The sequence below is a fragment of the Engystomops pustulosus genome, chromosome 6 (assembly GCF_040894005.1).
Source record: "Engystomops pustulosus chromosome 6, aEngPut4.maternal, whole genome shotgun sequence".
In the NCBI taxonomy this organism is placed as follows: Eukaryota; Metazoa; Chordata; class Amphibia; order Anura; family Leptodactylidae; genus Engystomops; species Engystomops pustulosus.
In genome coordinates this window covers 174220409-174239139 of record NC_092416.1, presented here as the reverse complement: position 1 = coordinate 174239139, position 18731 = coordinate 174220409, and the positions used below count along the sequence as shown (strand labels likewise).

At 43.4% G+C, this 18731-nt stretch overlaps 2 protein-coding genes across 2 annotated transcripts; one reads left to right on the top strand and one right to left on the bottom strand.

Moving 5' to 3' along the window:
- Window positions 1-296: 296 nt before the first annotated feature.
- CCDC137 (coiled-coil domain containing 137) lies at window positions 297-4995 on the bottom strand. Its single transcript, XM_072112527.1, has 6 exons — window positions 4745-4995; window positions 3861-3985; window positions 3445-3739; window positions 3104-3186; window positions 1338-1417; window positions 297-1153 (listed from the first exon to the last, which is right to left on the bottom strand). Exons 1-6 carry the CDS (start codon window positions 4867-4869, stop codon window positions 956-958), a joined length of 906 nt encoding a protein of 301 aa, XP_071968628.1. The 5' UTR covers window positions 4870-4995; the 3' UTR covers window positions 297-955.
- A 4491-nt stretch (window positions 4996-9486) lies between these two features.
- On the top strand, window positions 9487-18731 carry PDE6G (phosphodiesterase 6G). The gene is made up of 4 exons (XM_072112526.1): window positions 9487-9615; window positions 17150-17390; window positions 17613-17653; window positions 18191-18731. The coding sequence occupies exons 2-4, from the start codon at window positions 17245-17247 to the stop codon at window positions 18265-18267; spliced, it is 264 nt and encodes an 87-aa protein (XP_071968627.1). The 5' UTR covers window positions 9487-9615; window positions 17150-17244; the 3' UTR covers window positions 18268-18731.

The window sequence follows — 18731 nt, the reverse complement described above, 5'->3', positions numbered from 1 at the left end:
AGGGCACATTAATGAGGAAATTAAAACTTGTTTGATGTTACCAACTGGCTGCAACACAACAAAGAGTGAAAAAAGTAAATGTGTCTGTATAGCCAGTGTACGCTGCTGTACTGCACACAATGACTCCGCCATGTAGCATACTACAATAAGTGGGAGCTTTCACCTGTGTGAATCCACTTGTTACTACAACCCTATCTCCCTCTACTGACTCAGGCCTAGCATACAGAGCTAATCTAACAAGGGAAACCAGGAATTGTCATTTCATTGTGTGTGCCCCTAGGACCCAATACACTCCATTTAAATAGTCATTTTATTTATGGGGAAAACGTGTAAGCTAAACTACCAGAAATCTCACAACTGGTATAAAATGTCTAGAATTAGCTCTTTTATGTGAAATCTTTCCCGTTTACAAACAAAGTCATGTGAAAATGATCAGAGAGGAGTCATTATTGCCCAAGATGAGTCTCTTGCAGAGGCTGGAGAGGGAGCATCTCATCAGTTTCCACTATCATGGGCTGTATAGCAGCCAGAGCCAGCCTGTTGTCATTGTAAAGATAAGAATCCCAGCTGGTTATTGGTTGTAGGAGGTGCAGAGCAGGAGGTATAAGCACAATTGCCAGACATTGATAAGAATGTGAGATGCCGATAAAGGTTCATCTCTTGGATGTTACCTGTATTTTGCCAAATGTTGTGGATGAGGCTGTTCTGATGGGCATGAGGCGGTACCTACCCTATATATAATATATATGTGATGTGAATATCCAAATCTGACATCAATTACATGGACAACCCTTGACTATGGGGTCTTAGCTGCACCACGTTGTCCTGGTCAGCAGAAGACCTCTTTACCAGACTTCCCATTATCAGACTTGTGTGATCTTTCTATTGTAGGGTCCGTGGTCCGGCAATTGGCGCTCCTGTAGCTTTGAGGCTCTCTCCTTGGCTTGGTATCAGGTCATGTATGCTGATGTTTGGAGCTTTTGGCGTCTTCGCTTTGCTGTTGCTTTCTCTTCTTGAGGTCACGATACGCCTGCACAACACGCTCCCGTTCATCCTCCAACATTCGCTTTCTGGCGAAGGACATGGCAGGTGGGGGCGCTGCGGAGCTCGCTTTATCCAGGATGTTTTTCAAAAGCAGCTGCTTCTCTCCTGGCTACAGCCGTAGAATAATAAAAGTGTAATGTTAAATATGGACGTCCCCGACAATCATAAGAAGTCCTAGGTATAAGGCACCTGATAATGACCATAAAGATGACCAGCTGCATCTGTAGGCTCACACTTTTTATCCTCAAAACCATGAAAACCCAACTGCATTTTTCACAACGTATCCGTCTCACCTTAGTTTTATCCACACTTTTCCTTGGCTTTACTGTAAGAGTCGGAGGCGCCATAACCACTTCCCCGAACATCACTTTATCTGTTCAAGAAAGTAAAATACAATCCTTACACACGTGGGCTGTCATACTGCCATCTCTCCTATCCATCTACACAGAAAGTAAGATGATTGGGATATTCACCGAAAAGATACTAGAACATAGGACCCCATGTACCCATAGTACACCAACACATATCAAACTCACTGGGCAAGATAAGTATGTAGTGACAATGGATCACCTTAATTTTAAAGATCCCATCGCCAATAAGCTACTCATGAAAAATTTGCCATGTTCATCAAAGAAGCAGCTAGTTTTCACTTAAGGGAACACATTGAGCCAGCAGGTTGCTTCTCTGACAGAGCTATACGCAAGGATAAGATGACAGAAGAACACCAATTGAGAAAAATTTTTAAAGGGGTTGTCCGAGCAGTAAAAAAAATAATAAAAATTGTACGTGGCCGGGAAGGGGCTGCATCAAAATAATAAACATTTTCTTACCTCCACAGTCCCTCCCGGCATTCCACACTGCCATCACTCCGGTCCATGTTTGTTTAAAAGGGCACTGAAGCCCCGATAGGTTCGGCTTCTGGCAGCGCGAAGTGGTCGCCCACACCCACCTGTCCCTATTCCCAGTGCTGTATCACACACTGGGATATGGAGACGGGAAGGCGCAGCCGGCCGGAAGCAGAACTCAGCAGAGCTTCCGTGCCCCGGCAAACAAACAGCTGCACGGACCAGAGACACGGCAATGCGGAGCGCTGGGAGGGGCCGGAGGTAAGTAAATGTTAATATTTTTTTGCAGCTCCCTCCCGGCCACATTTTTTTTTTTAACGTCTGACAACCCCTTTATTTTAGGAAAAATTTCGGTAGAATGGTTGGAGTCAACCAATGCTTGTGTATCTCATCAGATCAGAGATGTTCTGTTACCCGCCTATTCTTCAGAACGTTGGTTCCATCGCTCTCTGAAGACATCATCACTGAGGTTACAGCACCAAGTCATAAAGAGGAATCAGATGTAGTATCAGTGCAGTGACGAGGTCGAGTAGTTGATGAAATCGTTGGCGGAAAGAACCAAGGTCCTGGAGAGAATCCCTAGAGTATCCCAGACAATTTTTTTCTATTAATGTCATCTGTAGCTGATTCAAATAGCGTATTCTACGCGGATTTTAAAAATGTCTTTGACAGCAATTCTGAATCATTTTGGTACTTTATATAAGTTTATATCACATTACCTGGCTCCTTGTCAACAGAGTGTGGGGAGTGTCAGGGAGGGGCTGCCTCCCCTTTCCTGTCATGTGCATTGAGCAGTCTGTGGAGGGAGGAGGATGGTGTGGAGGTTGCAGCTGAACCTTCCCCGGGACTCAGCACAGGCTGCTGGCAGGGAGCCAAGTAATGTAAATCAAACTAATATAAGCTACTGGAATAATAATTCAGAACGCTGACAAAGGCAATTTTACAATAAGCATAGCATAGGCTATTAGAATCTGTCCGCAGCCAAAAACGTCATTCCTGGTGACAGGTTTGCTTTAACTACCAATGAACAGAAAAGGAGGTCAAGCAAAAGGACTGCCAGAGATGGCATTGGACAGCACCAGGCTATACTCTGTGGTGCTGCTCCATTAATTAAGGGGAATCAGACCCAGATTCTGGTGAAAAGCAGGGGTCCCAGTGATCGCCCATTCTGTGGATAAAATTTGTGGAGCGGCTTGGTTTCATACACACGTTACCTGTCAGCAGTTCTTTTTCTAAGAGCGTCGCTTTCTTGTCATCTTTCTTCTTTAAGAACTTCATGAGACGTCTTTGATCAAACCTTAAAAAAAAAAAAAAAAAAAAAACACACGAAGAGTTCAAATTCATCGAACAGCAGAAGGTGTGACAACTTATTACCCAAAAGGGTAGTAGTACGACCATCCGAGAATCTTAGTCTCTTCCAGGTGGCCAAAATGGGAGAAGACCCTAATGACCATCATAGTCAAGATCTGGCATTAAGGATGGAGATGGAAGAGTTTTTTTGGATCGCCCTGGAATGTCCAATCCTCCATTTCTCCCCCGATTCCACACAACTTACTCTTTCTTATTCTGTGACTTCTTCTTGGACTGGGCCACCTGTGCTGCCATTCCGCTCTTCCCCAGCTCCTTCTCTGGCATCCCCTTCTCATCCAGCTCCTTCCTTGGCATCCCCTTCTCATCCAGCTCCATCTCCGGCATCCGATCCGGCTGGTTCTTACTGAGGAACATGACGTGTTGAGTTGCGCTGTTCATGCGTTGCAGATAGGAGTGTACCGATTCATTTTTCTTCTGCTTGAACTTGGGGACCTGGATGTCCGTCTGTAGCTCTTCATTGTGTGGACCTTGTTTCTGCGCTACAAGAAAAATATCATGATAAATAAGGAAACACCTTATGCATTCTATTCTCCTATACGGTACTACAATGGACTTTTGGATGCAGACACTCCCTTTCAGACTAACCCTTTAATCCCTCACCTGGCCTTTTCTTTTTCTTTGGTTTATCCATTTCTAATTGGCTCCGCATGATCTCTCGAAGCTTGAAGGGGATTTCCTGGGTGTCCAGGTCCTTTGGTGCACTATTTGTCTTCTTCTTTTCAGGTCTAACAACAAAATCACACAAATACAGAAGAGCATTATAGGCGTGAAACCAAGGGGGGTAGACACAGGGATCTGTCAGAAGTGTGGACCATGTAGGCTGCAGCCAACGTCATGTATGGTCCCTGGAGAGATGTGTAACAGCCAGACTGAGAAATATGGATTTATATTCTGGTATTGGGAAGGTGTTTTCTCAAACTGCTGTGCTTTTAGCATGGACTTTAGTTCCAGTCCTCTATTTTAAATGCTGTAATAAGTTATCATGACGCATGCTATAGCTTTTACTCACACCTGTGGAAAAGGTCTCCAAACCTGTGTAACGGCTCCATACAAAGGGCTTAGTGCACAGCAGTGTTAGGACACAATCGCAGTACACTTGCTTGGAACAACTACATATAAATCCATGTTTCACAGTCGTAATGCTACTTACACAAAATACATCAGGTATGATTACACCGATTGCCATAGCTAACACTGGCTGCACAGAGAACAGCAGTGTGAGTATATGCCCCCAGTGCACTTGAAGAAGCTACAATCCGGAAATATCAATCCATATTTCACAGTCCTGCTGCTACTAACTTCATACACAAAGGTATGGTTACACATCTCTACCAGCGACAATACACTAGGACTAGTTTACATGGTCAAACCTGCTGACAGATCCCTTAAAGGCGCCTCTGCAGCACCTCTCTTGCCGGTGACACGTATAAAGCATGGTGGCCACCAACTATTTCTGGGTGCCCTAAAACAAGATAAACACAAACCTCCGGGGCACCCCTCTGCCTGCTCCGGGGCCATGAAAACCTCCCGGTTTGTTCGGTCGCCCCCTCCCTCTGCCTGCCCCGGGCACAGTGGATCCTGCGGCCTTGATTGCTCCCCGCTTCCCCATGGTTCTGTCAGTACAGTAAACACACGTGCAGCGCGCAGGATCCAGCACTTCCGGCGTCTAAATTTTACGTCACCAGGAAACCGGCGCACTCCAGCTGTTCCCTACTGTCAACGGATGGAGCGTGTGGATGACGTCACACCGCCGCCATATTTGAAGCTGGAAACTTTTGCCCTCAGCGTCTTCTTGTATCATTTCCGTTTTCCAATGTCAGGGAACGGGATAGAGAAGAAGCCAAAAACAAGAACGAAGCGGGGGGACATGTCCCAGGCGTTACCGGATAGAGAGTTAACATGGTAACACAAATTATGTGTACTGCAGCCCAATAGTGCCCCCATAACATACCCCACGTTATATAGCCAGTATGAGTGCCCCCATAGTGCCCACTGCAAATAGGGCCAGAAACCGTTCCCCAATAACTGTGCCCACTTTATACAGGACCAGTATATCTGCCCTATAACAATGCCCTCATATAAGGCCAGTATCAGTGCCCCCATAACTGTGCCCACCTTATATTAAGCCAAAATCATGGCCTCTATAATACCCTCTGCATATAGAGCGCAAAACAGCACCCCCGTATTACCCTCCAAATAGTCCAGTATCAGCGCCTCGATCACCAGGGTCCATTTTGCATAGGGCCAATAGCCGTGCCCCCATAACTGTGCCCGCTTTACCATCGCACCATGGGCTTAGGGAGAACAAAGAAGAACCAGTGACTTTGTCCTCATAACAACATAACCCTGCCTGTGGTGCCCCCACTGTAGAGCCAAGCGCAATGGCCTCATAATAGCGGGAGCCTCCATACCCACAACAGTGTCCCCCACTCTATACCTAGTCCTAGCAAATCTGTAGGAAGAAAGTCCCCATGACAGTGCCAGCGAAAGTGCCCCCCATTGCTAACCACAGTCTTAGCATAATAATATCAACCTTAGTACCCCCATAACAGAGCTGTACTGCAGTATCCATCTTCTAAAGACTAAACATTTTGTACTGATGTCACTATCACCCAATCCTAGTGTCCAAAGCATCCCGCATTTTCTCAAAACACCGGACCCCAATAACAACTCCAGCAAGACTGTAGGTAGTTCTTGCTGCTTTAACGTAAGTTTCTGATTTACCATTAACATAATTGGGTTTGGCACCCCGCAACACCCTCATATTCGTAGCCATAGAACAGCATTCACCTGTAGTCACCCACTTTCTTCAACTCCTGTTGCATTGCAAGTAGGGATGAGAGGACCTGACATTTCCTTAAGGCCACACAACCAAACTGCCAATTCAGCAAATTGATTCCCCTTGGCAACCAGGAGTCTTCCCCTGGCCAATGGCTAGTTGCTAGAGGCATCAGTTTGCCAAATTGGCTGTTCAGCCACCTATACGTTCGGTTCAGGCATCTGACCCTCCGCTCACCTCATATGGGAGATGACCATATAGGCTTCTGTCTATGGCCTCCTCACTCATGGATGTGCCAAGATCTGAGCTCAGCCGCCCAAATTCCTACACAGTCTTGTTTTGAGAGATTTCCCCATATTATCCTCCTCACCCTCCAGTTTGTATTTCCTTGCAGCTGCTGAATTGCCTTCTAAGACGCCTTCACTCCTCAGCCTCCATCCTACTCATTCGAGAAGGAATTTATTCTAGAAGATTCAAGGTCAACGATCAAGGTCAAGGTGTTGAAAACCCAGACTTTCATGCCTCCTCACACAACATCCCCAAGGATCAAGTCGCTGGAGATCCTCACAATCCTCAGGAGCCTTCGCTTCCCCCTCCTCCCACTCACTGCTGTATGAGCGGCTGCCATAACTGTGTATGGATCGCGTATGCTGAGGAACTTCTAGAACTGTACAAAGATGGCGGAGAGCGAGCCCTGGAGGCCATGGAAAAGCAGATAGACGACGAGAACATTAAGATGTTCATTAGGATGGAGATACGGTTCCGAATTCAGAGTAAAAGCCGTCCATAGGAACTGGTTGTGGTGGAGTAGGGATAGAGGAGGGGACATGGACGTAAAACCCACACTCACACGTTGGCGAAGGTTGTGGCCACCTGATCTGCCGGCACTGTGCTTCTTAGTCACCTTGTGCCACCATGTTGTTTCCTACTACCATATGGCGCCCATTTTGTATACTTAACAGAACTGACTGACCTCCTAGAAAGTTGCTGCATGAAGTCACCTGACCACGAAGCCTCCCCTTAGAGAGATCCTCAATACCTTATGAGGGCCGTTCAGTAGCTTTAAAGGGATTTCAGGGCTACATTTTTTTATCTCCGGAGAAACTGGAAAAATTTTGCCTTCCTGTGTCGTTGTCAGTGATGTCACATGACGGTAAACCTTCCCCTTTTAGCCAGATTCCCACTGTTTTGTGTAAGCCATTTTGTGGACTTAAAGGAACTTCAGACCTAAATTTGATACCCAACGTCGAAATTTTTGTTGTGTCCAGTGCCCCTTTAGGGGATGCATAGAAGTAGAATAACATGGCTTCTTTCTGATATGTGCTGTACTAAATACCATAATACTTCACTGGAGTTGTAATACCATCAACTGCCTGTGGAAAGATGTGGCGCTAGTTCTTGAAGAAGGCAGCCATGTTTTTCTAATCTTATACCACTCCTTTATGCCATTTTAGACCTTGATTGCACTATTTGTCTTGTCTTTACAGTGTTTTAGAAAGTAAAAACATTATTTATTATAGGTGAAAGAGTTTTCTGTGTTTTTTTTGTCAGAGTAAGAGATTTCTACAGTAAAATCACAGTAACCTCATAACAGCGACTACGGAGGTGGTCCGTGAATGCAACCGAGCCGCACACGTCCTCATCATTCCTCTCCATCTTGGCTGCTGGGCCGCAGGATCCATCCATCCCTCAGTGGGTGCTCCTTTAATTGTATTCTGTCCCTGATGTCCAAGTATATTAAGGTTCCTATCCTAACGTGGTTCATGCTAAGGTGTCACATTCTGCTATCTCAGGATATTTGCCCAGTCGTCTTACCCCGACCCCATGATGTCTGCCCCCACCTGTTGCCCAAATCTCCAATTCTGCTAAACTGTCTTTACTTCAGCCTTTACGCTACTATGTGTCCTGTTCTACGTTAAATACTAGTGTCTCAGCTATCACCAAGAACATGGCTACTCAAAGAGGTAGTGACTTGGTGGTCTGGAGCCTATATAGGGGTTAAAGGGTATAAACCATGGAGGCCGTTTAGATCATGTACTTAAAAAAAATCCCATCATAGATACAGACACCGTGACTGTGATAATCTTACATTTGTTATCCATGGCCTCCTTCCTTCTAAAATCAACTTTTGTAATTATTCTCAGAAGTCAGAAGGGCTCCTGGGGGGGGGGGGGGGGGGGGGGGGTTACCAGAGCACCTCCATGTTGTAGCTTCACAGGCTGTTACAATCGGCAGGAATATAATCTCACAGTGAGACCATAGGAGGCAGACGGAGTCAGTGTAACAGCCTCTGAATATTTCACACAGATGTGGTAACAACTCCAAGAGCCTTTCTTGCTCATTAGCATAATTATAAAAGTTGATTTTAGAAGGGCGGAGACCATGGATAACACATATAAGAAGATTACCACAGTCCCGGTGCCCGGATCTATGAGTAATGTCCCTGGTTTATCAGGATGGATTTTGATGGTAGATTGTGACCCACAGCCAAAATGGTTTGGTTCCATACCTGTTACATAGTAGTCAGTGGTCATTTCATGTTGGAGCTTACTGTATATTTCATATTTTCCATTAGTGGTCCTTACCAGGGGTGGATGAAGACTGCCCTGGGCCCTGGGCTGTATGACTATTATATCCCTACAAGTCTAGAATCACTTCCTACATCTGGTAATAGAATCACATTTTTGGAGAATGGAGGATGTGTCCCTTCTACCTTCTTTCAATCTGCTGTTTCAGGACCTTTGGAGGACCTTCAAAGGTCCTGAAAAGGCTATTGTTTACATGTGTATTGAGAGCAGAAACAGATGTGTGAGGATTTCATGGGTGAACGTCCTTCTCAGTATAACATTTTTTGGGTGGTTTGGGTAGCCATGGGCCTATAATATAATCCAATACTGGTCCTTTCTCATCTCCAAGAGGTTTAAAGCTCAAAGTATCTCCAAGGAAGTTTTTTTTTAACTCCATGCTTTTGGGCGGATCAAGATGGACGACTTACTTTGGCCCAGGGTGCTGAATATTAAAGTTAGCAGTGGGCAGCACAGTGGCTCAGTGCTTAGCACTACAGCCTTGCAGCGCTGGGGTCCTGGGTTCAAATACCATCCAGGTCAACATCTGCAAAGAGTTTGTATGTTCTCTCCGTGTTTGCGTGGGTTTCCTCCGGGTCTTCCAGTTTCCGCCCACACTCCAAAACATACTGGTAGGTTGATTAGATTGTGAGCCCCATTGGGGACTGATTTGGCAAACTCTGTGCAGCGCTGCCTAATCTGTGTGCGCTATATAACTAAAGGAATTATTATTAATCATTATAAATCAGTGATAAACCCCACCGGTCATAACAAATAATGGAAGAAATCACAGAGAAGGGTCATAGTTCTTCACTAAAACATTGTCCCCAGATGGGCTATCAGATTACCGCGTGCGATAGAGAAGTCTAATCCTATTACTCCTGAGCCTGTTAAATCCAGAGCCTCAGAGGTGGGGTGGGTCAGTGTATTCCCGGAGGAGAGCACATGAAGTGGGTGACCACCGAGCGCCAAGTATTGATGCGTCTGGATATGTGAAAACTGGTTACCTCAGGTAAGGAGATGGCAGGACCCTGGAATCAGTGGTAAGATGTTACCGTAGCCTTCAGCAAGTTCTGTAGAACCTTTTAGGCCCATCCTGAGGTAGAATCCAGTTTCTCGGTGGTCATAACCCAGACTCTTACTAGGCTGATGGTCTTTATGTTTGCTTTTTTTTCATAGGCTTTTTTGAGAGAGGCTGATGTCCTCCTTACTCTGGTTTGGACTCAGCACAATTTATTGGAATTATATACACAATGAGAAGTTTAGTGAACTCCAAATTGTTTTGATTCTCCTCTAATATCTCAAGGAGCGTAAAGCACAGAGTAATTGAACAGAGTTCTCAAAAAGTTGTTCTTTATTGTCCTCAATGTAACCAGATATGGTCAGAACCTGCAACACCAAGTCTGGTTTCATCAGACGTGACCAGCCAATGGACTATGGCCGAGATGAATGTATTTGGTTGAATGCTTCAGTTTCCACCCAAAAAATTTTATGGTGGTACTGAATTTTTGACTACTTCTGTCATAAACTGGGCTTAAGCCATCTGATGTTTAATCTCGATGAGGAGGGGTTTTTTTTTGGTGGAAATGTGTGACCCCCCCAAACAAGATGCCCAATGGTTTGCAAAACTTTCTGTAGCCCATAGAATATATATAAAAGCCATAGCTAAGGGAAAACTTGAATTCGTCTTAACATTCTCCGTATAGATGTCACTAAACTATATGACGATGGGAACCAAAAATGATCCAATCAGCCATCAACTTGATTGGCAGTAGTGAATGAGACACCCAGATTGGCAGTGGTCAGACCATGACTGTGCCCACATCAACCTGCTCTAGTCATCAGATTTACAAAAATTTGAGAAGTTTTTAGGTGAAATTTTGTCAAATAAGCATCTTTCTATACATAGGACACATTCTACATCCAACGATGTTGATGGTTGCCATGTAGTCTATGGCTTGGTACAATGGAGTTGCCAGATTGACTATGGGGAAGGTACAAGGGTGTTACATTGTAGGATTTTCCATATGGACATGATTAAATCCGTCAACCTGGTCTGGTCAACATTGGACTGGTTCTAAGGAGTTGCCATATTGTCCACTGATCTGGTTCAGGCAGTAGACTAATGGAAAGTCAAACTGCTACTAGGGGGTTGACATGTTGTGACCATCCTGAACCAACATGAGTTTCCATAGGACACACATCTTTATTGGTTATGTAACTCTTGTATAACAGGACACATGGAGAACATTCCGGGCAGGTACACGAGACAACGTGTACACACCACCAGCATAGACTGATCTGCTCCAGTTATGGATTTGTGTCACCCATAAGCTGCTTGCAGTCAAATTATTTTGTCTCCTCAGCAGAATATCCCTTTAATCCTGTAGGCATAGAGTCCACAGAGATTATTGATACACAGGAGTTATTTCCAAAAAAAAAAAAAAAAATCTTTTTAGATCACGTATTTATTGAATTAAAGATATGGTTAAAACATAAACGTATGTGTCAGAAGTCACTGCTTCCCCCATTGAGTTTTAGTGACTACAGGGGTTTCCAAAGCATCTTCCATTGTTCTGTAGAAGTCAGGAGACTTCCAATTACTAGGACCAAAGAAGAGAAGATGAGAAAGTTACGTCAAATCGTCTCAATTTTGGGGGCACCATTGGTTAGACCTCAAAATCCAGTCCTCAAAAATTTGGACCCAACTAAGAATAAAAGTCTGGGGTCCTACTCTACATCCACATTGAACAGGTGAATGTCCAATCTCACTACATTGTGTAGTCAAGGATTGTAACAGACCGTATCAGTTCATGATCTAAATAGTCTATACAGGAGGTCCTACTTAAGAACACTCGACTTACATACGACCCCTAGTTACAAACGGACCACTGGATATTGATAATTTATTGTACTTTGGTCCTAGGCTACAATGATCAGCTGTAACAGTTATCACAGGCGTCTGTAATGAAGCTTTAGTGTTAATCTTGATTCTTAGGACAACCCAACATTTTAAAAATCCAATTGTCACAGAGACCAAAAAAGTTCTGGCTGGAATTACAATTATAAAATATACAGTTCTGACTTACATACAAAGAACAAATCTACAGACCCTATCTTGTATGTAACCCGGGGACTGCCTGTAGATTCTTTCTTCTGCTTTTTTTTTTTTATCAAAACATTTTTATTGTAATTTTGTTTTTTAACAACACGTAACAAACGCACTGTTGCACAAAGGACTAAAAACAATAAGAAACAACCCACTCCCCCCTCCCCCGCCCACCTTCCCCACAGCAGACAGATAAAGACCACATTTATTAATCAAGTCTAAGGACCAATTGGACCTTCTACACAGGTCATGCCTAAAGAGCAGGGATTTTTTCATCCCACAAACAAGTACCTACGATAGTTATTTTCTCCTTAAGAAATTGTCATAGATATCTTCAGACAGCCACAGTCATCAATTGGTATTGAGAGCTATTGCGTAAATCTATCAAGGCCCTATTCGGAAGTCCAGTCGTGTTCATCCACCTTCCCCATAACTTATCAAATTTTTGGGGGCATTTTCTTTTCAAATATACCCCCCACTCTAATCTAATTATACTGTTAACCTTATTTATAAATTCCTGTATCGTGGGTGCCGAAGTCTGGATCCATCGAGCCGCTATGGACTTGCGTGCCATATATAATCATTTTTGTATACATAGCATAGTAATCCCGTCCATATTATCATTTTCGATTAATCCTAACAAGCAGATCCTCGGATCCGGCTCTAGGTCCACCGACAGCACTTTCCGGATTACATGTAAGACTTGTCTCCAAAATTCCTCCAGCTCCTTACACTCCCATAGCATATGTAATAATTTGGCATCTGGGGACGAACATCTAGGACAGCAAGAGTCAGGTCGTACCCCTATCCTATGGAGCAGGCTTGGTGTCTTGTATACCCTATGCAGGAGATAGATTTGAGACAATCTTTGGGCCTCTGATGGAGATAGCAATGGTGTTCCCTCGAAGATTTCATCCCATTGGGAATCCGGGATTTCCCCTACCTCTGCTTCCCACTTCCCTTTTATCGTGAGGGGATGTCCTTTCAGGTATTCTCCCAGGAGACTAGAATAAATGTTAGATATAATTCCTTTATTCGGGCCCCTTCTCACTATCAACTTCAGTGTACTGTGATTTGACAATTGAAGCATCCCATCCTTGACCGTCTTCTCATATGCATGTCTCAGTTGCAAAAATGTATAAAATTGTGTGTGTGGCAGATTAAAGGTTTCTCTTAGTTGATCAAAAGATTTGAGATTGTCTCCATCTAATAACTGCTGCACAAACCATATTCCTTTACCCTCCCATGGAGAGAAACCCTCTAATTTGAACATCTCAGGTAACCGGGGATTATGCCATATAGGAAAATACTCACTATGACCCTGAACCCCCACCATATCCTTAATCTTGGACCATGTCTTTGACATAAGGACCAAAGTCGGGCATCTCAATCCTCCATGCGCTCCTGTACTTCCTATTTCTACCGCCGCTATTGGCGGTGTCATGCCAGTTATAGATGCCACCAATCTCCCGCTAGGAGATTCTTTCTTCTACTTCATCTTTTGATGGACCAGTTATGGTTGGTCTTTGTTACATCAGAATCTTGGCCCAAGAGAACACCTCAACGTCTTCTTCTAGGCAGCTAGTTCAACATGTTCCTGAACTTGAAGACGAATTGAGAGGAGAACATGAATGTTCACGTAGTTCTTCATTTAACTCCAACAAGTTAGTTTGGTGGTCTTCAGTCACCACATGGATGTAGGTCGGTTGGAAATACATCATGAAGCCAACTTAAGATTTGCAGGGATGGTAAGTGTTTGGGCTCAGAGTTGGACCCTGTTATGAGATCAGAATGAGGTAGTCCATTTAGGCAGGGCTCATACTCAACTAAGCCCTACTCTATATTTGGATGTACGAAAGGTACATTCTCTCAAGGCACCGAACATTATTACCAAAACCTCATCATCAACGCCCAAAGATATTTATCATATTGGTGGGACAAGTAGGGGGGTTGCTACTTATGAACCTCCTCCAGCTATGTCCCTGGTCATGACCTCTGAAATTTTATTTCCATGGGTCCCTAAACCTTTCATGTTGGGATCGCTCGATCTCTTGGCCTCACTTGTAGGACCTGGGATTATCAACCAGAGTTAGTCAAGTAAGCCCTTGACCAATTTATGGTGACCCTCCATATGGTTCATACAAAACAAGGCGTCATGTTTTTGTAGACAGAAATAATTCCCATATGTATTACCGGGGTTACGTATAGGGATATGTTCACATGACCTTTACGATACCGTTTAAGAGGATTACACGCAAAAGAAGCTAAGTGATGTCAGCGATGCTTCACTCCCGGGAATCGAGGATGTGAAATCGACCTCAATAGAAGATTAGGTTTTCTGGGAATATGATGAATCAATTTGAAGCAGAATGTTAACATTCATTTTGTTCATGATTGAAACAAGACTGGTATCTGGTTTCAGCCTGGAAGTAGGATCCAGGGTCCAACTCACCTTAGAACGATGGGGATGTCCACTTTTAAACATGACAGTTTCAAATGTTCTAATGATGAACAATGTTAAGAGGGACAACCTGTAAAATAGGGCCTGTTGAGGGCTCAAGGAACCCTAAAAAATATCTTTCATCTTCCAAAATTGGTCACCTATGTACAAGAATATAATTACTATAATACTGCCCCCTATGTACAGGAATATAATTACTATAATACTGCCCCCTATGTACAAGAATATAATTACTATAATACTGCCCCCTATGTACAGGAATATAACTACTATAATACTGCCCCCTATGTACAAGAATATAACTACTATAATACTGCCCCCTATGTACAAGAATATAACTACTATAATACTGCCCCGTATGTACAGGAATATAACTACTATAATACTGCCCCCTATGTACAAGAATATATCTACTATAATACTGCCCCCTATGTACAGGAATATAACTACTCTAATACTCCCCCCTATGTACAGGAATATAACTACTCTAATACTCCCCCCTATGTACAAGAATATAACTACTATAATACTGCCCCCTATGTACAAGAATATAACTACTATAATACTGCCCCCTATGTACAAGAATATAACTACTATAATACTGCCCCGTATGTACAGGAATATAACTACTATAATACTGCCCCCTATGTACAAGAATATATCTACTATAATACTGCCCCCTATGTACAGGAATATAACTACTCTAAAATTCCCCTCTATGTACAGGAATATAACTACTCTAATACTCCCCCCTATGTACAAGAATATAACTACTATAATACTGCCCCCTATGTACAGGAATATAACTACTCTAATACTCCCCCCTATGTACAAGAATATAACTACTATAATACTGCCCCCTATGTACAAGAATATAACTACTATAATACTGCCCCCTATGTACAGGAATATAACTACTATAATACTGCCCCCTATGTACAGGAATATAACTACTATAATACTGCTCCCTATGTACAAGAATATAACTACTATAATACTGCCCCCTATGTACAAGAATATAACTACTATAATACTGCCCCCTATGTACAAGAATATAACTACTATAATACTGCCCCCTATGTACAAGAATATAACTACTATAATACTGCCCCCTATGTACAGGAATATAACTACTATAATACTGCCCCCTATGTACAAGAATATAACTACTATAATACTGCCCCCTATGTACAAGAATATAACTACTATAATACTGCTCCCTATGTACAAGAATATAACTACTATAATACTGCCCCCTATGTACAAGAATATAACTACTATAATACTGCCCCCTATGTACCAGAACAAACATTTGTCTCCACTCCAGAGACAGGTAACTAGCGGTCAGATGTGATAAGATCCATTCATATTCTATGAGCAGTTGTGTTCCTGGATGGTCTCCTCTCTGCCTCCTGCTGTATGTTTGGTCTCACTACACATCACATTTTCTGAATTGCCTCTTATGTCCTTGCTTTAAGAGGATCAGGCTTGAGCCAAGTTAATACAGAGTTCAAGCACAGATTATAGTTTCACATAAAAACTGCACTGGAAAGAACTAGGTCACAGAAAGAATTTCTGATTGGTTACCCTGGTTGGAGCGACGTTTGGACCTTAAGGTGCCAAGCAAGTGCCATGCAGCATAGGTCAATGCCAACATTAATAACCTGGTTAAGACCCCGAGTGAATGATGTGTGATGATCGTGTGGTCCAAATTGAGTGAGGTCTTCTAAAATGGTCCTTCAAAAATATAGTAGTAGAAGTAATATCCTTAGGTTTCGTCATTGAGGACATGAACTTTATGAATCCCTTACATATAATAGCCTCAAACCAAGGAACAAGAAGACCCGGACTAAGGGTCTTTATCTCCAACCGTTACATCTGTTATAGGATACATGTACAACATGGGAAAGCATTGTGACTCCTTGGAGTTCCTTAGAGAAAGGGGAACCGGTTCTGGTTGGATCACCCCTTTGAAGGGTAGAGTCTCACATAGGTTCTCCGATGAGGTGGGAGAAGAACTGCATTATTATCAAGGGCAAAAGGAATCTTCCAAGGGTCGATGGATGAACATGGGTGGTAAACACCAATGCCAAAATTGGGGCCCAATTTTGAGGTTTGCTTTGGAGATTAAGGTGAAATAGGAGTCAAATTGAAGGCCCTTTATTGGTGTTATCCATTACTATGAGGTCGGACATATGTTCTAGCACCCAAAGCCAACATTAAAAACATGGGTTTAGTAAAGACAGTACAAGGTATATGCCTGCAAAATTCACCATATTCATAGTCGATCAAAAGCACCCAAAAGGGGCACATTTACTTACCCGGACCAGTCGCGATCCTGCAGTGCGTTGTCCAATGCTGGTTCGGGTCTGCCGGGATTCACTAAGGTGGCGCACCCGATATAAGCAGGTGTAGCTGCTGCACAGAGGTCAGCCGGAGTTCACCTTCTTCTTCCTGGTGTATGTGAGTGCTGATCTTGCGACCCAAATTCTTTTTTAAATTCTGCGGGTTTTCCAAATCCGTCGGGTTGTCCGACGGCCACGGCCCCAGATTTCTGTTGCGTGAAAGCCGGCGCCGATGCAACACAATCCGATCTTGTCCGATTTTGTGCGGCAAAATCCCGGGGCAATTCGGTGCAAATCGGAAATATCCGGGAAACCCGACGAAAGTGCAACATTAAGACCCTTAGTGAATGAGCCCCAATGACTTACAACTACTCCTTGATGGCATGTTGTTAAGAAGGATCCACCATATTGGATAAGAGATAAGGTGAAAGCTAGTGGAAGACCCTATCAACCTAAACATGGTTATCTCAATAACAACTGAACTGCAATGGGTACACCAGTGGTATATATTTTTTGGAACCACTAGATAAGGCCTTCAGATACCAGGCTTGGGAAGCAAATGTCAAGCCAAAATGATAATTACGGGAATAAGTTTCACAAAATTGTATTTACAGGATTTTCTCTCTTCCAGGTGGCTGTAGAATTCCTCCATTCTCCTGAAGTCACCCACATTTTTCTCCACTTTGCCTCTGAGTCTACTGGAGCCAAGGAGGTTCCAAACTCGCCATGAATCTTGAGCCAGCAAAGGCCGAGATTAAATCTGCCACGAGAGTGACTGGAGGACCAGCCACCCCAAGGAAAGGACCACCAAAATTCAAGCAGCGACAGACCAGGCAGTTTAAGAGTAAACCACCGAAGAAAGGAGTTCAAGGGTAAGAGAGCATGGACCTTCTTTGTGTCAAAGTAGTTTAAGTCAACCATAAAGAAAAAGCAAAATTGGTGTTATTATATTCATGGGAAGTTAAAATTTTTGAAATTTTTGAAAAACAAGTATTTTAAAAGTTACAACGTTTTAAAGGTCAAAAGTTCCACCAGTGATATTAAGTAGAAGTTTCTTCATCCAAGATTAAAGTTTTTGCCTCCTTCCCTTACAGATTTGGAGACGACATCCCTGGAATGGAAGGTCTAGGAACAGGTAATACAATATTTAGCATTGCTTTATTTTATTTTGTGCGGAAAGTGCTAATTAACAAATATTGAAAGCCAAGTCAGATGGTTAGAGGGTGGCCTGGTCAACACAACGACAATGGCTGATGAATTGGGAGCCTCATTCTAACATGAGTCTAATTTCCCGTTGTGAACATGCACGCCCATGTTTCAACACGTAAAGTCGTAGGGTGGTATCCTGATGAGTTTGGGAGAGTTGCCTATTCTTCTAGAAATTCTACAATTTTTTTTCACGAGCCATCAGGACTTTTTGGTAGGGATGGGAAATGGGTCTTAAACCACCATGGATAGTAGGAATTAGACCACCAAGAATCTTAGGTTGCACACCTACTACCACCATAGACCACTATGTTAGCATGGACTCGTACTACCCTACACCACCATGGATCATCTTGTTAACGCAATAAACCCACACATAGTGTAATATCATAATATAAAAACATAAGGGGCCACAAAGGAAAATATGTATATATCTTCCTGACTCTTTTCTACTGTCTTTTTGCAGACATCACCGTCATCTGCCCCTGGGAGGCCTTCAACCACCTGGAGCTGCACGAGTTGGCGCAGTACGGCATCATCTAGAGAACCCCGGTTGCCCCGTTTCTCATACCGGTTTCTGTTTCCTGTCTGGTCACTATGGGGAGGGGGGGGGGGGATGTAGTGTGTGTAGGAGTCGGTACAGGACAAGGTGACCCAACCACGCTTCTCTGAGGTCTCGGTCCTCAACGGCAAAACCGAAAAACTTACACACACAGATGCTGCAATCACCCCAACCAATAGAGATCTCTGTCATGTCCACCATCTTGCGTGATACCCTCCAACCTGGGACAATGATCATTTAAATCTTCAAACAAAATCCTTATTTTCTGTAATATCACATTTTTCACCCTCTTATGTTTTGCTTTTTGCCAAGGTTTTTTTTTTTCACCTGTTGCCCCCAAGTTCCTCGAAGACCAGATAGTACATTTGCTACCTCTACTAGGGTCATCACTGTGTCGTAGTTACTATGTATATTGTCTGGGATTAAATTATATTCTCTCCTTCTA